Genomic DNA, 19204 nt, shown 5'->3' on the forward strand with positions numbered 1-19204 from the left:
CCAGGCATCCTGGCGTTCGCCTCCAGCGTCGTGGACCTGCTCCAGCACTTCTTCCCCGAGTCGCTGGACTGGCTGCCACGGGACCAGGGGCTGTTCGCGGGGCCGCTGCCCGTCCTGCTCGACTCGTGCAGCTCCGAGGACCTGGCCATCCTGCTGCGAGGCCACCAGCGCCGCGCCCAGCCCATAGAGTTCGGGGCGCACCAGGTTTGTTTGCCATTGGGCGGCGGAGGTCGGCTTTGTTTTTTTTGTCATCTGTAATCCGTGTACAACCTGGTGGAAACCGGTATGAAACCGGTATAAAGCGGTCTGAACCGGTTTTCGGCACGTGTAGATATCTGCAGCAGTAAACGTAACCTTTTAAACTCGGCAACGAAGGGAGCTGCCTGCCGCGGTGGGTGTCATAGGCAGCACGCTGGACTTGCAATCCAGCGGTCGTTGATTCCGGGGCACAGCAGCTGCAACAATGGAGCAGGTTTTTCAAATCCCTCCCCTCCCCCACTATCCACTCTGCAATATACACGGGCGCACCGCAGTCGACTGGCAGGTTACGCGTGGTGGGATCAAGTGAGGGTACGCCTCCTCCTTCCAAGACGTTAGCTTAGGAGACAATGCCAGATACCCTCTATTGGAAGCCCTTCTTCCGGAAGTGGCATGAGCAATAAATCAATTGCAGGGCTTGCCCCTCTATCTCTTTTCGACCCAGTAACTAGGACAAATGTAACCGAGGGGTGATCTAGGCCGCCGTGAGGTTTGTACGTCCGCGTGTGCGCCAATCGGTGCATTCGTTACTTAAAAGTTCCACTGGAATCGGTTGCCGTTTCCTAGACTTTCATAACCGGTAATCGTTGCTCAAGCCGGTTATCGGATCAGTTACCAGTTAGCAACAGCGGTTTGTACGTGTCTTAGCTTTCCACTCGCGTACGAAGCGCATGGCACCCTCGTTTGAGAAATGGGCCCGAACGATTTGTTACCGAGATACCTCTGGATGTAACGTACGTTGAACTTCTTTCGCCTCCGTACGTAACCAACCGTGCTAGTGTTCAGATGTAGCCTCGCAGTTCCAAGCCGAGCCCGTACTCGAGCGTAAGGAGTGCTCGGTGCAGGTTAGGGCTCGTCTACACGTAGCGCATTGTTATCGTCTGCTTGTGAGTGTGCACGTATGCCCCCTTACACGCGAGTCATTACACAGGTAAACACGCATGGTGTAGTGGATATCAGCCGGAAACCTGGGTTCCATTACTGGTCGATTCAGCCTTAAAGGACCATCTTGTGCGGCGTGTAAACTTCAGCGCTCGGGAAACAAAGGCGGCCGGGCGTGGTGCTGGCCACCACCACCACCCCCCTCGTGCTCAGCAGAGCCACTCGCCCCAATAGTCTTGCGTGGTGCCGCTACAGGGGGTACCTTTGCCTCTTGCGCGCGACAGGTGATCCTGGTTTGTAATGAGAAAGCCAAGGAGCAGCTCCCAGAGGAGCTGAGCCTGGGCCTGGTGCTCACCGTCTACGAGGCCAAGGGGCTGGAGTTTGACGACGTTCTCCTCTACAACTTCTTCTCCGACTCGGAGGCGAGCTTCCCCCCCCCCCCACGGCCTCCGCTTGGTGCCCGTTGCACGTGTCCCCGATATTGCCACCTTTCCCTCCTTGTCAGGGGACTCCTCGGTGCGGCCATCATGCCCTGGCGGCACGTCTTCGCCCTCCTTCTGGTCACGCCGGCTCAACTCTTTCCGCTCGTCTCGTTCTCTCGCTCGTGCGTCTGGCGTGCGCGCGTCCCCGCCGACCCTCCTCGCTCCGGTCGCGTTCTTTACGCCCGCGGGGGGGGCCGTGCGCAGGCAACCAAGGAGTGGCGGGTGGTGAACTCGTACGAGGCGCCTGCCCGCAGCGACGACGCCGGCACCGTGCCCTCGCCGCGGCCGCTGGAGGAGACGTTGCTGGAGGAGGAGGTGCTGCTGCCCGGCTCCCGCCCTCTCAACTTTGACCCCATTGCCCACAAGGTCGGCTCCTCGCTAACGGTCGCTCGCTTGTCTGGCCAGCTATCGCTGCACAACACAAAGCAAGCGGACGATACCTCTCCTTCGTTGATATTTTAAAGATGTTTTTTTTACATAATTAAAAATAAGAAAAGGTTTTAACCCTTTCTGGGAAATTAAACAGGAGGTTTAAAAATAGAAACATTTTGCAAGGCATCAAGTCTGCATTAACCACCACACACAGTACTTGTGGCAAATCATGCCAGGCAAGGCCCACTGAGCTACACAGCTCTTTTTCAGAAGTGGCCTGGCCACAAATCATAGCTCAGTGAATTAACTTATGATGTGGATTTCATTTTTCCTCAGCCAAATACTCCAAATGCATGTTTCTAAATGTGGAAACGGAGAGAAATCCACGTGCCCACGGGGGAGAAACAGGCAAACTCCAAATACACAGGTGCCAGGCTTGGGGATGGAACCAGTGACCTTCTCTGTACCACGCGAGATAGTTAACATCTCGCCACTGTGGCACCCGCACATCCCTGTCCTCCACGTGAAAGCACTTCTCACATTCCTCGTCACGCAACGCTTCTCAGATCGCGCATTCCCAGAGTGCCTTGCGGTAGACAGGAAGTTTTTAAAAGCGACTTTATTTTTCACACGGCGGCAACAGATCTGGTTGAACGGGACGCGTCGTCCGGTTATTGACGTCGTTGCCGCCGCACACAAAGCCGGCTCCACCGACACCGCTGACCGTGCCGAGCGTTCGCCCCCCCACAGGGCCTCTCCACCTGACGTTCACAAACCCGAGTCGACTTCGGAGCAGCGCTTGAACCCCGTGCGCACATTCGTCCGTCTCGTCACTCCGCTGCTGGATGAGGGCCTCCCCATTGGCCAGGCGGGCTGTGGTGGGGGGGGGGGGGTGATTTGACCATACTTCACCACGCCGGTCAACGTCGGTTGACGAAGTCGGGGAGCTTAGACGTGTGAGCATGGAAGCGCAGTATAACAATTTGATGTTGCTACACCTCTCCCACTGCTGCTCATCACGGAGCTCTGCGGCCTCCAGCACGTGTTATGCATGGCGGTCACGCGTGGAAGCACTAGCCAGGCCCAAATACCAGCTTAGCTTCTTAGAACTGATGAGCATATTGAGCAAATATTCCAGGCGATTACTCAGTGGCGATTACACGTGGCAGTAATCATCGCCCGCGACTGGCAGACTCATGCCTGTTGGCGGGTCAAGTGCCGAGTCACCTTGTGAATTGGCGCTTGACCTCATCTGAGATTAGATGTAAGATTTTTTATTTAAAGCTTTCGTGACTGCAGGGATTCATATTCTTGGTTCTTTCGGTAAAGTCACCACGTAGAAGGGAAACAATAAAAAAAATAAAACAATAAATTTCTCACGACGTTTCGACTGCAACACAAGCAATCACCATCAGGTGTGAAAACCACAGCAAGAAAATTTGAAACAAGTGGCGGTTATTTTTAACGTTAGCACCACTTTTTTTCAAATTTTCTCGCTGTGGTTTTCACACCTGATGATGATTGCTTGTGCTGCAGTCGAAACGTCATGAGAATTTTATTTTAATTATTTTTTTATAATTTTATTGTTTCCCTTCTACGTGGTGGTGACTTTACCGAAAGAACCAAGAATATAGATAGATGTAAGGTGTACAGCACTCTGGGACGACCCAGCGTACAGGAGGGAGGTGGCACTCTGTCAAACGCAAACCGTTGCCGTCATCGACATTGTTCGATGAAAAGGCATTTGAAGAATCCCCCGGGGTGAAAATTGGCGCGGGGTTTCATTTTTTTGTACCCTCGTGAAAATTGGCAAGCTGGAACGGTTTGTGTCAAAACCATCGCTGATCTCGTCACCGAGCGCAAACCATCGCCGCAAACTCCGCCCCACCCTTGCAGCGGCCTTTGGCTGGCCCGTTGAACAAAGACGGCCGCCGCATCGCGCGCCTTCAGGGTGCGCTTCCACAGCTCTCTGAAACGCCCCTCCTTCTTCAGGACCGCTTCTCGCATTGTTTAGTTTCGTTGTTCTTCATCCCATGCGCCTCCTACGAAGGTCGGTTGGCTACGTACGGCGTGAAAGACGTTCGACGCTACGCGCCGGGCGCCTCCGCACACTCGGCGCGTCTCTCGCACACAGACACACACACACAGACACACAGACACACACACACACACAGACACACAAACACAGACACACACACACACAGACACACAGACACACACACAGACACACACACACAGACACACACACACAGACACACACACACAGACACACACAGACAGACACAGACACGCACAGACACACACACACAGACACACACACAGACACACACACACACAGACACACACACACAGACACACAGACACACACATACAGACACACACAGACACACACACACACAGACACACACACACACACAGACACACACAGACACACAGACACACACACACAGACACACACACACAGACACACAGACACACACACACAGACACACAGACACACACAGACACACGCACAGACACACACACAGACACACACACACACAGACACACACACACAGACACGCACACACACACACATGCTGCGGAGGGCGGCGGCTACACCGAGCGGCAGGGTTTCCACTTGCCAAGGGGGTTTTACCGAGGCCACGCGGCGACGCCGGCGCGCCGGCTCACCGCGCCGTATCCATTCCCCCAGGTGCTTGTCGGCGAGCTCAAGCGCCTGTACACGGCGGTGACGCGCGCCCGGGTCAACCTGTGGGTGTTCGATGACCACGAGGAGAAGCGCACGCCCATGTTCCGCTACCTCGTCGGGAGGAACCTCGTCACGCTCGTCCGTGCCACCCCGGGCGAAGAGGAGGGTGGGTGGCGGAGTCGCGTCGCCGCTTCGGCGATAACGCTCCGCCGGCTCCCGAGCCGATCGGCCGTCCAACTGGCGCTCGCACGATCCTGCTTGTCCCAAGAGCCTCCATTCAGCCACTGACTAGCACTCGTCTCACTCCACGGCACTCTCCATTCTCCTGCCTCTCCCCTCTCATCTCACCATACTCACCTCCATGTCCTCTCCTGCCTCTCCCCTCTCATCTCACTCACCTCCAGGCACTCTCCTGCCTCTCCCCTCTCATCTCACCATACTCACCTCCATGTCCTCTCCTGCCTCTCCCTCTCATCTCACCATAATCATCTCCATGTCCTCTCCTGCCTCTCCCCTCTCATCTCACCATACTCACCTCCATGTCCTCTCCTGCCTCTCCCCTCTCATCTTACCATACTCACCTCCATGTCCTCTCCTGCCTCTCCCCTCTCATCTCACCATACTCACCTCCATGTCCTCTCCTGCCTCTCCCCTCTCATCTCACCATACTCACCTCCATGTCCTCTCCTGCCTCTCCCTCTCATCTCACCATACTCACCTCCATGTCCTCTCCTGCCTCTCCCTCTCATCTCACCATACTCACCTCCATGTCCTCTCCTGCCTCTCCCCTCTCATCTCACCATACTCACCTCCATGCATTCTCCTCCCTCTCATCTCACCATACTCACCTCCATGTCCTCTCCCGCCTCTCCCCTCTCATCTCACCCCACCACCCTCCACGCTCTCTCCTGCCTCTCTCCTCTCATTGTAAGATTTAGCTCGCTTAACAGCACTTTCCCCAACAGTCTGTTAAGGCTATACGGGAGACCTTTGTCTTATGCCCTGCAGGCCTGGATGATGGTGTCTTTGTGCGCTCTTCCACGCCGGAGGAGTGGAACGCTCAGGGAGATTTCTTTTTCAAGCATCGTCGCTGGAAGGTGAGTGCCGAGACAGCTCGGTCTGGACACCTGGGCCTCAGCGTGGCAGTCCAGCCGTCGCTTGCCAGTGCTTGTTATTGAATTCACGGTTACCAATTTCACTAAACTGAGCTTTTTTATTTGACCAGGCAAGGCCCACTGAGTTATAGAGCTATTTTTCGGAAGCAACCTGGCCACAAATCAAAGCTCAATGCGCTGGCTAATCTAGCAGCCAAATCCTGTTAACGCACATTGATCAACGTGGAGGGAAAAATCGGAGTGCCCGGAGAAAACTCCATGCGTCCACGAATAGAGAGAGAGAGAGAGATAGAGGGAGGGAGACATGCAAACTCCAGGCATCAGGGTCGCGATTGAACCCACAACCTCCTGTAACCCAGGCGAGGTATTTAACATCTTGTAACCCAAGGCCTTTGGCAGAGGTGGCCCACTCAGAACATAGCAGAGCTAAAACATTTCCACGGCGACCCTTTTGCCAGTTTTGAGATGATAAAAAAAAAGGTTTTACCCTTGCTGGCATTATACCGGAGGCGTTCATATTTTGCAACGCAAAATAAGACGCGAGGAATCGCACGCACACACACACACACACGCGCACGTGTGATGACGCAGGCAAACAAACAGAAGCGCTTGCTTCCACGCAAGGAAGTTTCCTCCAGGATAAGGAAACGGCGGCGCGATGGCAACCGGCCTCTCGTGCGCCGTGCCGGAGCTTCGTAGCGCGCTCGCAACCAGCGCTTGCCCCGACAGATTTTTGTCTTTGTGTCCAGGTGGCAGCCAAGTGCTACCGCAAGGGTGGGGTTGCGGTGAAGGAGAAGCTGGCGCTGGCTCACGACGCGGCGCTGCGCACGCAGAGCAGCGGATGGAGCCCCGGGTACGGCCGCACCTGCGCCGCTCCCTCGCGGAGGGCCAGGCGGGAGGTCGGCGCTCGGTAGCGAGGAAGCCGGCGTCGGCGGCGCCTGGGGGGGAAGAGCGCCCGGGGAAGCCGGTTCCGTGCCACCCGCGAGTCGGTTCCACGCTTCCCAATCCTCCAAATGTTTTTTGTTACGAAAGGCGCAAAGAAGTGTGCAGAGGTACATGGGGGTGGGGGGTGGGGGGTGGGGGGGGGGGGAATTACACTGAGAGACTAAAAGGTAAAACGCATGGATCAGAGAAGAGACAGAAATCAGAGACGTCAAGTTGACCGGAAAAGAGTAAATTGTCCCGGGTAGAACGCAACGCCGGTGAAGGGCGACCGCCGTGGGAGACGGAGCCACGATTACCGGCTTTTTGTGCTAGAAGCTGATTTAATTGCTGAATTGTTAGACAATGAGGAATGGCGGCGGCTCGGGGAGGCCTTCATTTAACGGTTGATAGAACACAGCCGGCGATGATATTTAGTTTTGTTTAAACAATGGGACGCACATTAACACTGTAACTCTAACTCGCGAGCCTTTATCACTGCCCATGACTTTAAAGCAGGGCGTGGGCAAATTTTTTGACTCGCGGGCCACGATGGTTTCTAAAATTTGACAGAGGGGCCGGGCCAGGAACAGATGGATGGAGTGTTTGTGTGAACTGAATAAAAATTACGTGTTAAAAATCATTACGTGAAAGGATTTGGCCTTTAACAGGTAGCAAAGCATTTATTTGCAAGGCAGTTTAACAAATTGCACGAACATAGGGCCTATACACCACACTCCCGGTCAAAGTGCGCCATCTAATGGGGAAACTGGGGGCATTACAGGAGAAAGGTAAAATTTAATTTAATAATAATATTTGGACAAGTTCGGCGGGCCGGATTAAAAAGCCCAACGGGCCGTATAGGGCCCGGGGGCCGTACTTTTCCCACGTCTGCTTTAAAGGATACCGAGCCAGGCTTGAGCACCACAGAACGTCGCCGCTTCTCGGTATGCAACGACGCTCCCCCTCTGCTGCTGTTGCTGCTGCCCGCGTGTTGCGAGCAGCAAGGCCCAGGACTACCTTGCCCTGGCCAAAACGTACCTCGAGTGTGGCCTGCCCCACATGGCGCTCAAGTGCCTGCAGAACGCAAAGAGCTACCCCCTCTGTGGCAGGCTGTGCGAGCATCTCGGCAAGGTGAGCCTCCGGCATCATCACCACCACCACCCCCCCCCCCCCCCCTTACCATCTTTCATCCCACGCCTGTAAACGTTATTCATCATATTCTTGGTTCTTTTGGTAAAGTCACCACGTAGAAGGGAAACAATAAAATGATAAAAATATAAAACAATAAAATTCTCACGACGTTTCGACTGCAACGCAAGCAATCGTCATCAGGTGTGAAAACCACAGCAAGAAAATTTGGAAAAAAATTATTGCTGTGGTTTTCACACCTGATGATGATTGCTTGTGTTGCAGTCGAAACGTCGTGAGAATTTTATTGTTTTATATTTTTACTATTTTATTTTTTCTTTTCTACGTGGTGACTTTACCGAAAGAACCAAGAATATGAATCCCTGCAGTCATGAAAGCTTTAAATCAAAAGTTATTCATCATCTTAAGTACGTCGCCCGTTATTATAAGCCACGACATTGGATCCTGCCCCATTATTGATATCGCGACAATTGCCAAGCGACGCAGGAGGCACGTCCTGAAGGACGGCGTGGCTTTGTGTCACGTGCTCACCGAGTGTTGCCTATCCCGAGCTGCCTGGCACGAGCTGGAGCCTCGTTAATGATACAGGGCTAGGGGCCAAGTGGCCGGGTGGCTCAAAGAGTTCCCAAACGCTGCGATGGCCACCCCTGAGAAGAACCGGATTCGAATCCGGGCTGCAGCCACCTGTGAATAATGCGGGTTCTCAAGTGTTAGCGAGCCGATGGGTCGCCCAGTGACCGAACGATGACGTCGAAATGCGAGGACAGCAGCAGCAGCAGCGCTGTCGGACTGCCTCGTGTTGACCCGGCGTTGACCTCGTGTTGACCTCGTGTTGACCTCGCGTGCTGCACGTGGTGTGCGAGTAGGTGCGAGAGGCAGTCGGGTGGTACATGAAGAGCTCGTGCTACGACGAGGCCGCGAGGCTCATTGAACGGTTTGTACTCCGCCCGTGCCCCGGGTTGCATTTCAATCGCGCGACTTTCATCCGCTCAACCAGGTTGCCCTCTTCGCATGTTAAAGTCGTACGACAACCCACCGTCGTCGTCGTCCTCGTGTGTCGCTGCGCGATCTGGTACGCTTCGATTTTGGCGCTGCATCAGTTGTTGTAACGGTTAGACAGTTCGTGAAGTTTCTGAGAGATTGTTTGGCGTGTTTTTACAGCTGGATGATTGAGAAACCACGGTTTGCGCATTATCGCCAAACAATCAGCGTCGTTATTTTTCACTCTTCTCTAAAAACTGACGAATATCCCCTTGCTTACCCTCAACTCCCCTTCCCCATCCATTCCCCATCTTTTACACGATCTCTCTTCCCAACTTCCCTACCCATTCATCACACTCATTCATCATCAACTACTGATTGTCACTTTCATCATCGTTTATTGCACTCATCATATTCACGGGCTACTCATCGCACCGTTCGATTTCCAACACGTAGGCTTTCACGACCAATATCGTTCATAATACAGGGGTTTTTTGGGGTTAAATTGCGTAAATATAAATGTGTCGTTAAACAGAACACGCCAATTCGTTACTAGTACAGCACACCGGTGGTGTGTTGGAGAGTAAATCCACATTTACAATCCAAGTGACGTTTCGCCATTAATTACAACTAGCATCATCAGGCGAAACAGCAGGATTTTTCCATAAATCTGGCTGTCGCCTGATGATGCTAGTTGTAATTGCTGGCGAAACATCGTAGTCAGATTGTAAATGAATGTTGTTTTGGATTTACTCTCCCAACACACCGGTGTGCTGTACTAGTAACCAATTGCCACGTTCCGTTCACGTGCCAAACATTACCAATTGGCTGTGTCAGGTGGTGGCCGGCTTAATGTGGACACGTTTATAATTAAGCGACCTAACCCAAAAAAACACTTGTATGTATCATTGCCAATTCTCCATTGGGCACCTTAGCGAAGGGGCTGTATGGAATCAAAACGTGATCGGCCATACGTTTAAAAGTGTTGAACGGCGTGGTGCCACCGTCACTCTGGACCCCCCCCCCCCCGTGCCACGGTGCGGTGCGCCCAGGTGTGAGGCCGAGCAGAGCCCCGACGGAGGCCTCGCCCCCGTGGACTTCCCGTGGAAGTGGCGCGAGCTCCGCTTCGTGGCCGCCAGGCGTCACGTGGAGCGGGGCAACGAGGGCGCGATGATGAGCTCGCTGTCCCGCGTCGCCTTCGAGGAGCAGCTCGCCTTCCTCAGGATGAACGACTTTTTGGCCCAGGCCGTCGCCCTCCTCGAGCAGAGGGGCAGGGTCGAAGAAGCCGGGAAGATGCTTCGAGAACACGGGATGATTACCGACGCGTTGCGGCTCGCCAGGCCCGGGAGCCAATTCGCTGGCGAGTGCCTCCTGGCGAAGGCCCGTGCCGCGTTGCGGGCGTTGCGGGCACGCGCCAGCCGACGAGACGAGGCGGAGGAGGAGGAAGCTTTGCGCGAAATAAAAGCAGAACTCCAGAGCGTGAGGGAAACGTGCGAGAATAACAACTTTGTGAGCGGGAAGGCCGAAGCCTGCTACATGCTTGGGAAGTTGGAAAGCGACGAAGACCTCCTGCGTGAAGCAATCACGCTCTTCCTCGAGGCCGACGTGGTCGTGGGCGCTGCCGAAGCGACCGCGGCTTTGCTGGACGTCGAGGGCGGGGGGTCGCCGCACGTCGTCCCCATCATACTCGAGGTGCTGCAGCCCCTGCTGCGGCTCGTGGCGAGCTTCCTCGGCGGCGGCGCGAGATCAGGGGAGGCCGCGGCTCATCGGGAGCAGTGGCTGGCGCAGAGCTGCGAGTTTTACGGCTTGAGCCGGAGCGAGGGGACCTGCAGGGTGTTGACGCAGGAGGGCTCCAGGTTCCTCGACGTCCCCGGCGGCCCGAGGCACGGCGACGGCGAGCCGCCGCGCGTGCCCACGCCCGAGGCGGACCGCGTCCTCGCGCGGCACCTGCTGGGTCGCTGCGAGCGCCTCGCCCGGGCGGCGGAGTCCCGCGCGCGCCAGACGCCGGGGGTCTGCGGGCGCCACCCGACGGGAGGGGCGTGCCCGCTCCGAGATTGCCGCGGCGCGCACGGCGGCGCGGCCGGCGGGGCGGAATTGAAAAAGTTGGTGGCGAGCAAAGTTCACCTGGTGACGCTGTCCGGAATTCTCCTGGAAGCGATCCCGCAACTGGAGTCCCGGAGCCCCGAAGCGGCAAAATTTGTGGAGGCGCTCCTTCCCAAGCCAGAGCTGGCTGACTGCGAGGACCTCCTCGCCCTGCTGTTCCCCAGCCGTTTCCACCCGCGAGGGCTGTCGGAGAGCCCGGCGTCCTGCGGGGACATCCTGGCGCCGATACGGAGCAACCCTCACGTCGGCTCCGCGATGCGCGAGCTCGTGGCGCGGGAAGTCGCCTCCCGCGGCGAGAAGAGCCGGAGGGAATCGACCGACCTTTGGCTCGAGGCGTACCGCGCGGCGCGCGCCGTCAATTCTCCGACGGAGCCCGGCAGGCTCCTGCGCGCCGAAGAAGAAGAAGAAGAAGCGTTTCGCCGGCGCGTCGAGCGGAAGAGGTCGGGGCCGGGCGGCGCCGCCGGCATGCTCGTCCTGCCCAATGGACGCTACGCCAGCTTTTTCAACCTCTTCGCGGAATCGGCGGAGAAGGCGTTCGCGCGGGGAGACGTGCTGGGCTCGATCCACGCCTTCTGCCGCTTCCGCAAGCTGATTGGGACGCGGCGGCAGCGTCGCGGCGGCGGCGGTGGCGGCGGCGGCCTCACGCCCAGCGTGGCCAACGCGGCGGCGATGGCGGAGCTGCAGTTGGTGCTGGTCTGCGCGGTCCACGCGAGCGCGCACCCCGACGTGAACACGGTCTGCCTGCCGCAGGGCTACCTCGCCGCGCTGAACCTGTGGAGCTGGATGCATCCGCCCAACCCGCGGGTGGGTGCGCCACGCGCGGACCGGGGGGGGCGCCTCGCGGATATTTACCTCCCGGACGTTTTTCCGTGAGGCTTTTCCAACGGAGAGTGAAAGTTAGTCGTGCGTCAACTCTGTCCGGCCGTCCGTCCGTCCGTCTCTCTGTAACGCGGGGGTTGCGGTGGCTCTCTCCTGCTGAGAATGATCCGACATGAACGGAATTTGATCGTGAGAAAACCGTCCCCGTTGATCGAAAAGTTTAAGCGCCCACGATGTGGCTATAACAGCCGGCACCAAGCAGATAGGCGCATGTGTGTGTATGTGTATGTGTGTACGTGTGTGTGTGTATGTGTGTGTGTGTATGTGTGTGTGTGTGGACGGAGTCTTGGCGTGTATTGAATCGTAATCGATTGTTGATCTGGCCAACTGCGTGTCATTAGAAACACCGCACCCGCCGCACACGGCCAAACAAATTGAACGTCGGGCGCGGCACGCAAACTTTTAAAGTTGCGGCTCACCGGTAAGCTGACGGACAATCCGCAACAACCAAATTCAGCAACCGCCTCCGAGCCCAAAACTCAACGAGGAGATTGGCCACGGCAACTCAGGCACAGAGTTGGCGACGCGTTTTGGTGCGATTGTATCATCGTACGGCTCTCGCAACGTGACCCACGCTGACGGAGCACGTGAGCGCGATGCTCCGGACGCTCGCTCTCTCACGCCGTTTAATTGTCACTCTGTGGCTCTTTCGGTAAAGTCCACGTGGTGGTTAGAAAATAAAATAAATTAAATCACGTTTCGTGCGCAACAACAACAACAGGCGTCCGTCAGCAGGTGGGACAACCACAGCAAGAAATAATTGCTGAAGTGGGCGAGAGGCCTGCCGTGACAAGAGGTTATATAGGTAAGAGAGGGGGGAGGAGCAAGGGGGGAGAGAGAGGGGGGGGTGAGTGGGCAGAGTTGGGAGTGGGAGGCTGGCGAAGCTGGAGATGCGGATATGAAGGCAACAACCATAAAGCAGTTAAGGTTTGGATACAAATTGAGCAATCATTGGAAGGATGTTATTAACCAGGTAAAAAACTTAACTGCTTCATGGTTGTTGCCTTCATATCCGCATCTCCAGCTTCCCCAGCCTCCCACTCCCAGCCCTGCCCACTTCCCCCCCGGTCTCAGGTCCTCTCTTCCCCTAGCGCTTCTCTCTCCTCCCCCCTCTCTTACCTATATGACCTCTTGTCACGGCAGACCTCTCGCCCACTTCAGCAATTCTTTCTTGCTGTGGTTGTCCCACCTGTTGTCGCGATTCGTTTTATTTCGTCTTATTTTCTACCTACCACGTGGGCTTTTACCGAAAGAATCAAGGAGTGTGGATTCCTGCAGCCACGAAAGCTTAAAATCAAGATTGTTTCATCGTTCCCCCCTTCAGGCGAAACATCACCGTGACGTCTTCGAGGCTATTAATGAGTTCGGCAGAGGCCAGCAGCAACCTTCCGGCCACGACAGAGTGCTGAGGCACGTCGACCACTTGGCCCTCATGGTGTGCGGCGAGCGCAACGAGTTCCTGCTCGACGCCTGCGGCGATGACCCCTGCGTGGAGTCGGGGGCAGCGGAGCGCCTGGTCGTGCTGTGCCTGGTCATGCTCGTTAACGTCCACATCCTGAGGAGGGCGAAGCTCCAGTCCCGCATCCGCGCGGCCGTCAGGAACGCCGGCGAGGGCCTTCCGCCCGAGAGGCGGGACAGGCTGCCGCCGCGTCTCCTGCGCTGCCTGGAAGCGGCCGACGCGGCCAAAGGACCCGGCGACGTGGCGGCTGTCCTGGACGCGCTTCTGCGGCAGAGGGATGGCGATCGTCTCTACGACTGCGTGTGGAGCTCGCGGAGGTGCGGCTTCTTCCTCCGCCGCGGGTCGTCGGCCTCCCGATTCCCCGAGCGATTTGAGCGCGACCCGGGGGAGCCGGGGATTTCCGCTTCGAGCCCGGGGCGGTTCCCGAACGGCGACGGCGGCGAGGAGAGGGGGGAGGAGGAGGAGGAGGACGAGGACGAGGAGCGGAGCGAGCTGCTCTTGCTGCGTCATCTGGCCGCGCGGCGGGAGACGGAGGAGCGGACGCGGCTGAAGGCTCGGCGCAGGTGGAGAGCGGCACGGCGGGCCCTGCAGTTTGCCGTGGCCCTGAGCGCCGGGCTGAGGGAGGAAGCCACGGGACAGACGGTCCTCAGACCCGCGCGGCTGACCCAGGGGCGCTGCGGCGTGTGCGGCGTGAGCTTCGCCGAGGAGCGGGACGCCGACGCCGACGCCGCCGCCGCCGCCGCCGGCGCGTCCGGCGTCTCGGCGAGCGGCCACTACGGGTCCCGGGGCCACGCGTCCGGGACGGAGCGGTATCACGCCTACGTCGTCGAGTTCCGTCGCCTGGTAGATCCGGCGACGCGGAAGGCGGCGGCGGGGCTCCGGCGGTCGGAAGGGCCGCGCCGCCGGGGGCGCGCCGGCGCGCGGTTGGAGATGCGTCGGGAGGAGCTGAGGGAGGCGATGAAGCGAGTGGAGCTGCTGGAGCGCGAGCAGCGCACCGGCGTGCTTTGGGATGGTAAGGGTCGCTGCTCCTCCTCGTCGCGTGCACGGCTATCGGGGGTTTAAATATCCGCTCGCCTTGATTTGTTTTACCAAGATGTCCTCCTCGGTTTCCTGCTCGCCGCGTCCGATCGGAATCTTAATTTAGACTGCAAGGAGGAATCCGGTGAGCTGTGAAGCTCTTTCCCGCGGATGTCCAGAATGGGGGGGGGGGGGGGCTGGGTCAGCCAGTTACAACAGCAATCAATGCAATAAAAACCGATAGGAGTGCAACACTGAGAAGATGGTTAAGCAATTCACTAAATATAAATAAGTGATCATTTGTATTATTGGTTCTTTCGGTAAAGTCACCACATAGAAGGGAAACAATAAAAATATTTTTTAAAAAAATTCTCCCGACGTTTCGACTGCAACACAAGAAGCAATCATCATCAGGTGTGAAAACCACAGCAATAATTTTTTTTTTCAAATGTTCTTGCTGTGGTTTTCACACCTGACGATGATTGCTTGTGTTGCAGTTGAAACGTCGTGAGAATTTTATTGTTTTATATTTTTACTATTTTATTTTTTCCCTTCTATGTGGTGACTTTACCGAAAGAACCAAGAATATGAATTCCTGCAATCACGAAAGCTTTAAATCAAAAGTGATAATTTGTATTTGTATTTATCAAAGCTTGGGCAAAGTATTAAAAAAACACCAGCAAAAGACATCCAAAGTGCTGCTGCTAGGAGAAGCGAGCTTGGGGGGCTTGGGCAGGACGCGTCGTCAACGGACCGGGAGGAACGACGGTTACCCGATGGTCGACGCCGATAACGGAGCAAGCGGCGAAGGGACATTGCGTCCGAGAGAGAGAGAGAGGTCGCGTCCACCGGAGCGACGAGATCGAGATTGTTGCACCGCGGGATTGCGCGGGCGGTGGCAGTGGCCCCGGGAGGCCTTCACTTGGCGGTGGATTGATCACGGCGATCTTTTATTTTCCATTCGTACGGCTGCCGATATGGATGCAGAGCAACGTGCACAATTTGACGTGCATGGGGGGTCAAGCCGGACAATCGCGTCAGGAACACCGGGTGTATCGCTGTAACGATGTCTTCTGCGTATTTGTTGGATGATCGGGAATTGCGTCGTTACGTGTCCACAGTCGCATCCAGGAGAGTTTTTAATATTCCATTTCTGCATCAGGTATCTGCTTCTGCCCCCGCTCTGTGCGGATGCGGTTTATTAATTAATCGCATCCGCTGATGATGGATCTTGGAGAAGCGTCGCTTTGTAATCAAAACTGTATCCTGTCAGAGTGAAGGCTCCTAACTTCTTTTTAAAGAGATTACTTTGAACACCGTTTACTTGATTAACTCCCTAAACATAAATGCGATTTGCGGTCCCATCTTGTGGCAGATGGAACCTTACAGAGCAAATTAATCCGTGTGGTCGTCAATCCGAAGACGGTGAGAGCACCGCATCTTCACATCGGATCACGGACTCCTTGGTGCCGGGTCTCCAGTACCGCATCAGGGCAACACCAAACCCGCGATGCCACTCAGACCCGGTCGCGGTGCCTCGTGATGGGGCGCCTCGGTGGCTAGGAGATGTGAACTACCTCGCCCGGCATACAGGAGGTCGCGGGTTACATCCCGACCCTGACGCCTCTCGGCAATCCCCTCCGCTTATGCGAACGCAACCTTAGAGGCCTCGGATTGACCGAGCGGGCCATCGCGCGCGGCTCTGCCTCCGCGGAGGAGGCTTGCAATGATGAGGCCTTAGAGGTCGGCGCAAGCACCTTGAGGTGGCGGTTCACGCGGGGAGAGGAGAGGAAGCGCCAACCAGGATTTGAACTCGCAGCCATCGCGAGCCTCCCCCCCCTCTCTCCAACACTGAGCCACACGGCCGGTTTGCCACGGTGCGCAGCAGGGTGACGTGCAATTGTTAACGCGACCTCTACCGGCGCTTTCTCAGCGCTGTGAAGGAGGGCCGTTGCCTGAAACGTCGCGTTACGTAGATACGTTTTGAGGCCGTGACTAACGCGAGGTTTTTCTTTGTTAGGCTGTGCTCTGCGCAGCATCGCCAAATAATTCGTCTCGTTCCGGTGCATTGGTGGTTTGTCGCGATGGGAAAACGGCGTTCCGGGCTTCCAGGCTCCGCGGAGGACGATTCCACGAGCATCCCTGATGATCCCCCGCCTGGGCGTGTTTGCGTGTTGGCGTGCGTGTCGGGAATTTCACCATGCAGTCGGCGAGAAGCTGCGATCGGCGGTGGAGCATTTGGACAGGTGCACCACGGAGCTGGAGTCGATCGTGGCCCGCGGAGCGGCCGACGCAGGTTTGTCGCTCGATTTTACCCCGAGGTCGTTTTTTTAATCATCCGGTCGGAGTGACGAGCTCACGGCGGTCAACTCTCTCTCTCTGTCTGCTGCTGGAGTCGGCCAAGTCAGCTCGCGTGAACCGGTTTTGCCGTACGGGGGGGCGTTTCTCCTTTCACCCGTACCCCTCGTGGACAAAGATGGCCAACGCGCGACCGTGTACGACCCATTGAGTCCACATTCCTCGCTCCGCCGTCTCGTGTTCGGCCGCCCCGCGGGGGCGTCCGCGTCGGATTTTGAGTGCGCGGCGGAGGCGGCCGGTGGAGGAGCGGGGCCCCCCGTGCTCGGCGGCGCGTCGATCGGCGGGCCCTGCGTTGTTGGCGGGACGCGCTCTGTGGTTTTGCCCGTTGCGGGCGGTTGACCGGGCCCTGGTGGTGTTCATCAGACGAGGTGCATGAGGATGAAGGAGAGCCAGAGGGGGCGGCGACCTTCAAGGAGCTCGACCCGCTGCACAAGACGGAGCGCAGGCCGGGGCCGCGGCGACGCCGAGGAGTCCCGGCTCCGGCACTCGGGCTTTGAACGGGGACTCCGCCCCTGCTACACACACACACACACACCACCAGATCTACACACATTCACTAACCCCAGCTACACACACACACACACCACCAGATCTACACACATTCACTAACCCCTGCTACACACACACCACCAGATCTACACACATTCACTAACCCCTGCTACACACACACACACACCATCCCCAGATCTACACACATTCACTAACCCCAGCTACACACACACACACCACCAGATCTACACACATTCACTAACCCCAGCTACACACACACACACACACCACCAGATCTACACACATTCACTAACCCCTGCTACACACACACCATCCCCAGATCTACACACATTCACTAAACCCAGCTACACACACACACACCACCAGATCTACACACATTCACTAGCCCCAGCTACACACACACACACACCATCCCCAGATCTACACACATTCACTAGCCCCAGCTACACACACACCACCAGATCTACACACATTCACTAGCCCCAGCTACACACACACACACACCACCAGATCTACACACATTCACTAACCCCTGCTACACACACACCACCAGATCTACACACATTCACTAACCCCTGCTACACACACACACACACCATCCCCAGATCTACACACATTCACTAACCCCAGCTACACACACACACACCACCAGATCTACACACATTCACTATCCCCAGCTACACACACACACACTACCAGATCTACACACATTCACTAACCCCTGCTACACACACACACCACCAGATCTACACACATTCACTAACCCCAGCTACACACACACACACCACCAGATCTACACACATTCACTAACCCCTGCTACACACACACAGCATCCCCAGATCTACACACATTCACTAACCCCAGCTACACACACACACACCATTCCCAGATCTACACACATTCACTAACCCCAGCTACACACACACCATCCCCAGATCTACACACATTCACTATCCCCAAGCTCCGGCACTCAGGCTTTGAACGGGGACTCCGCCCCTGCTACACACACACACACACACCACCAGATCTACACACATTCACTAACCCCAGCTACACACACACACCACCCCCAGATCTACACACATTCACTAGCCCCAGCTACACACACACACCATCCCCAGATCTACACACATTCACTAACCCCAGCTACACACACACACACCATCCCCAGATCTACACACATTCACTAACCCCTGCTACACACACACACACCATCCCCAGATCTACACACATTCACTAACTCCTGCTACACACACACACACACCATCCCCAGATCTACACACATTCACTAACCCCAGCTACACACACACACACCATCCCCAGATCTACACACATTCACTATCCCCAGCTACACACACACACCATCCCCAGATCTACACACATTCACTAACCCCAGCTACACACACACACACACCACCCACAGATCTACACACATTCACTAGCCCCAGCTACACACACACACCATCCCCAGATCTACACACATTCACTAACCCCAGCTACACACACACACACACCATCCCCAGATCTACACACATTCACTAACCCCTGCTACACACACACACCATCCCCAGATCTACACACATTCACTAACCCCAGCTACACACACGCCATCCCCAGATCTACACACATTCACTAATCCCAGCTACACACACACACCATCCCCAGATCTACACACATTCACTAACCCCAGCTACACACACACACACCATCCCCAGATCTACACACATTCACTAGCCCCAGCTACACACACACAAACACCATCCCCAGATCTACACACATTCACTATCCCCAGCTACACACACACACACACCATCCCCAGATCTACACACATTCACTATCCCCAGCTACACACACACACACCATCCCCAGATCTACACACATTCACTAACCCCAGCTACACACACACACAATCCCCAGATCTACACACATTCACTATCCCCTGCTACACACACACACCATCCCCAGATCTACACACATTCACTATCCCCAGCTACACACACACACACACCATCCCCAGATCTAC

General features: G+C 56.2%; 1 protein-coding gene across 1 annotated transcript in view; it reads left to right on the forward strand.

Annotated features, from left to right (window-relative positions):
- LOC142910378 (TPR and ankyrin repeat-containing protein 1-like) overlaps positions 1 to 17924 on the forward strand; it is a 36173-nt gene extending 18249 nt beyond the window's left edge. Inside the window, exons 10-21 of the mRNA XM_076059987.1 lie at positions 5 to 204; positions 1425 to 1562; positions 1827 to 1988; positions 4690 to 4852; positions 5695 to 5783; positions 6551 to 6654; positions 7727 to 7856; positions 8741 to 8808; positions 9908 to 11762; positions 13162 to 14308; positions 16520 to 16609; positions 17035 to 17924. Coding sequence (XP_075916102.1) covers positions 5 to 204; positions 1425 to 1562; positions 1827 to 1988; positions 4690 to 4852; positions 5695 to 5783; positions 6551 to 6654; positions 7727 to 7856; positions 8741 to 8808; positions 9908 to 11762; positions 13162 to 14308; positions 16520 to 16609; positions 17035 to 17168 — 4280 coding nt within the window. The 3' untranslated portion in view covers positions 17169 to 17924. The remainder of the gene's footprint in view (positions 1 to 4; positions 205 to 1424; positions 1563 to 1826; positions 1989 to 4689; positions 4853 to 5694; positions 5784 to 6550; positions 6655 to 7726; positions 7857 to 8740; positions 8809 to 9907; positions 11763 to 13161; positions 14309 to 16519; positions 16610 to 17034) is intronic.
- The last annotated feature ends 1280 nt before the right edge of the window (positions 17925 to 19204 follow it).

Source organism: Petromyzon marinus, unplaced genomic scaffold (assembly GCF_048934315.1).
Source record: "Petromyzon marinus isolate PM22_M1 ecotype Great Lakes invasive population unplaced genomic scaffold, UKy_Petmar_22M1.pri1.0 PM_G_Scaffold_141, whole genome shotgun sequence".
NCBI classification, from domain to species: Eukaryota; Metazoa; Chordata; class Hyperoartia; order Petromyzontiformes; family Petromyzontidae; genus Petromyzon; species Petromyzon marinus.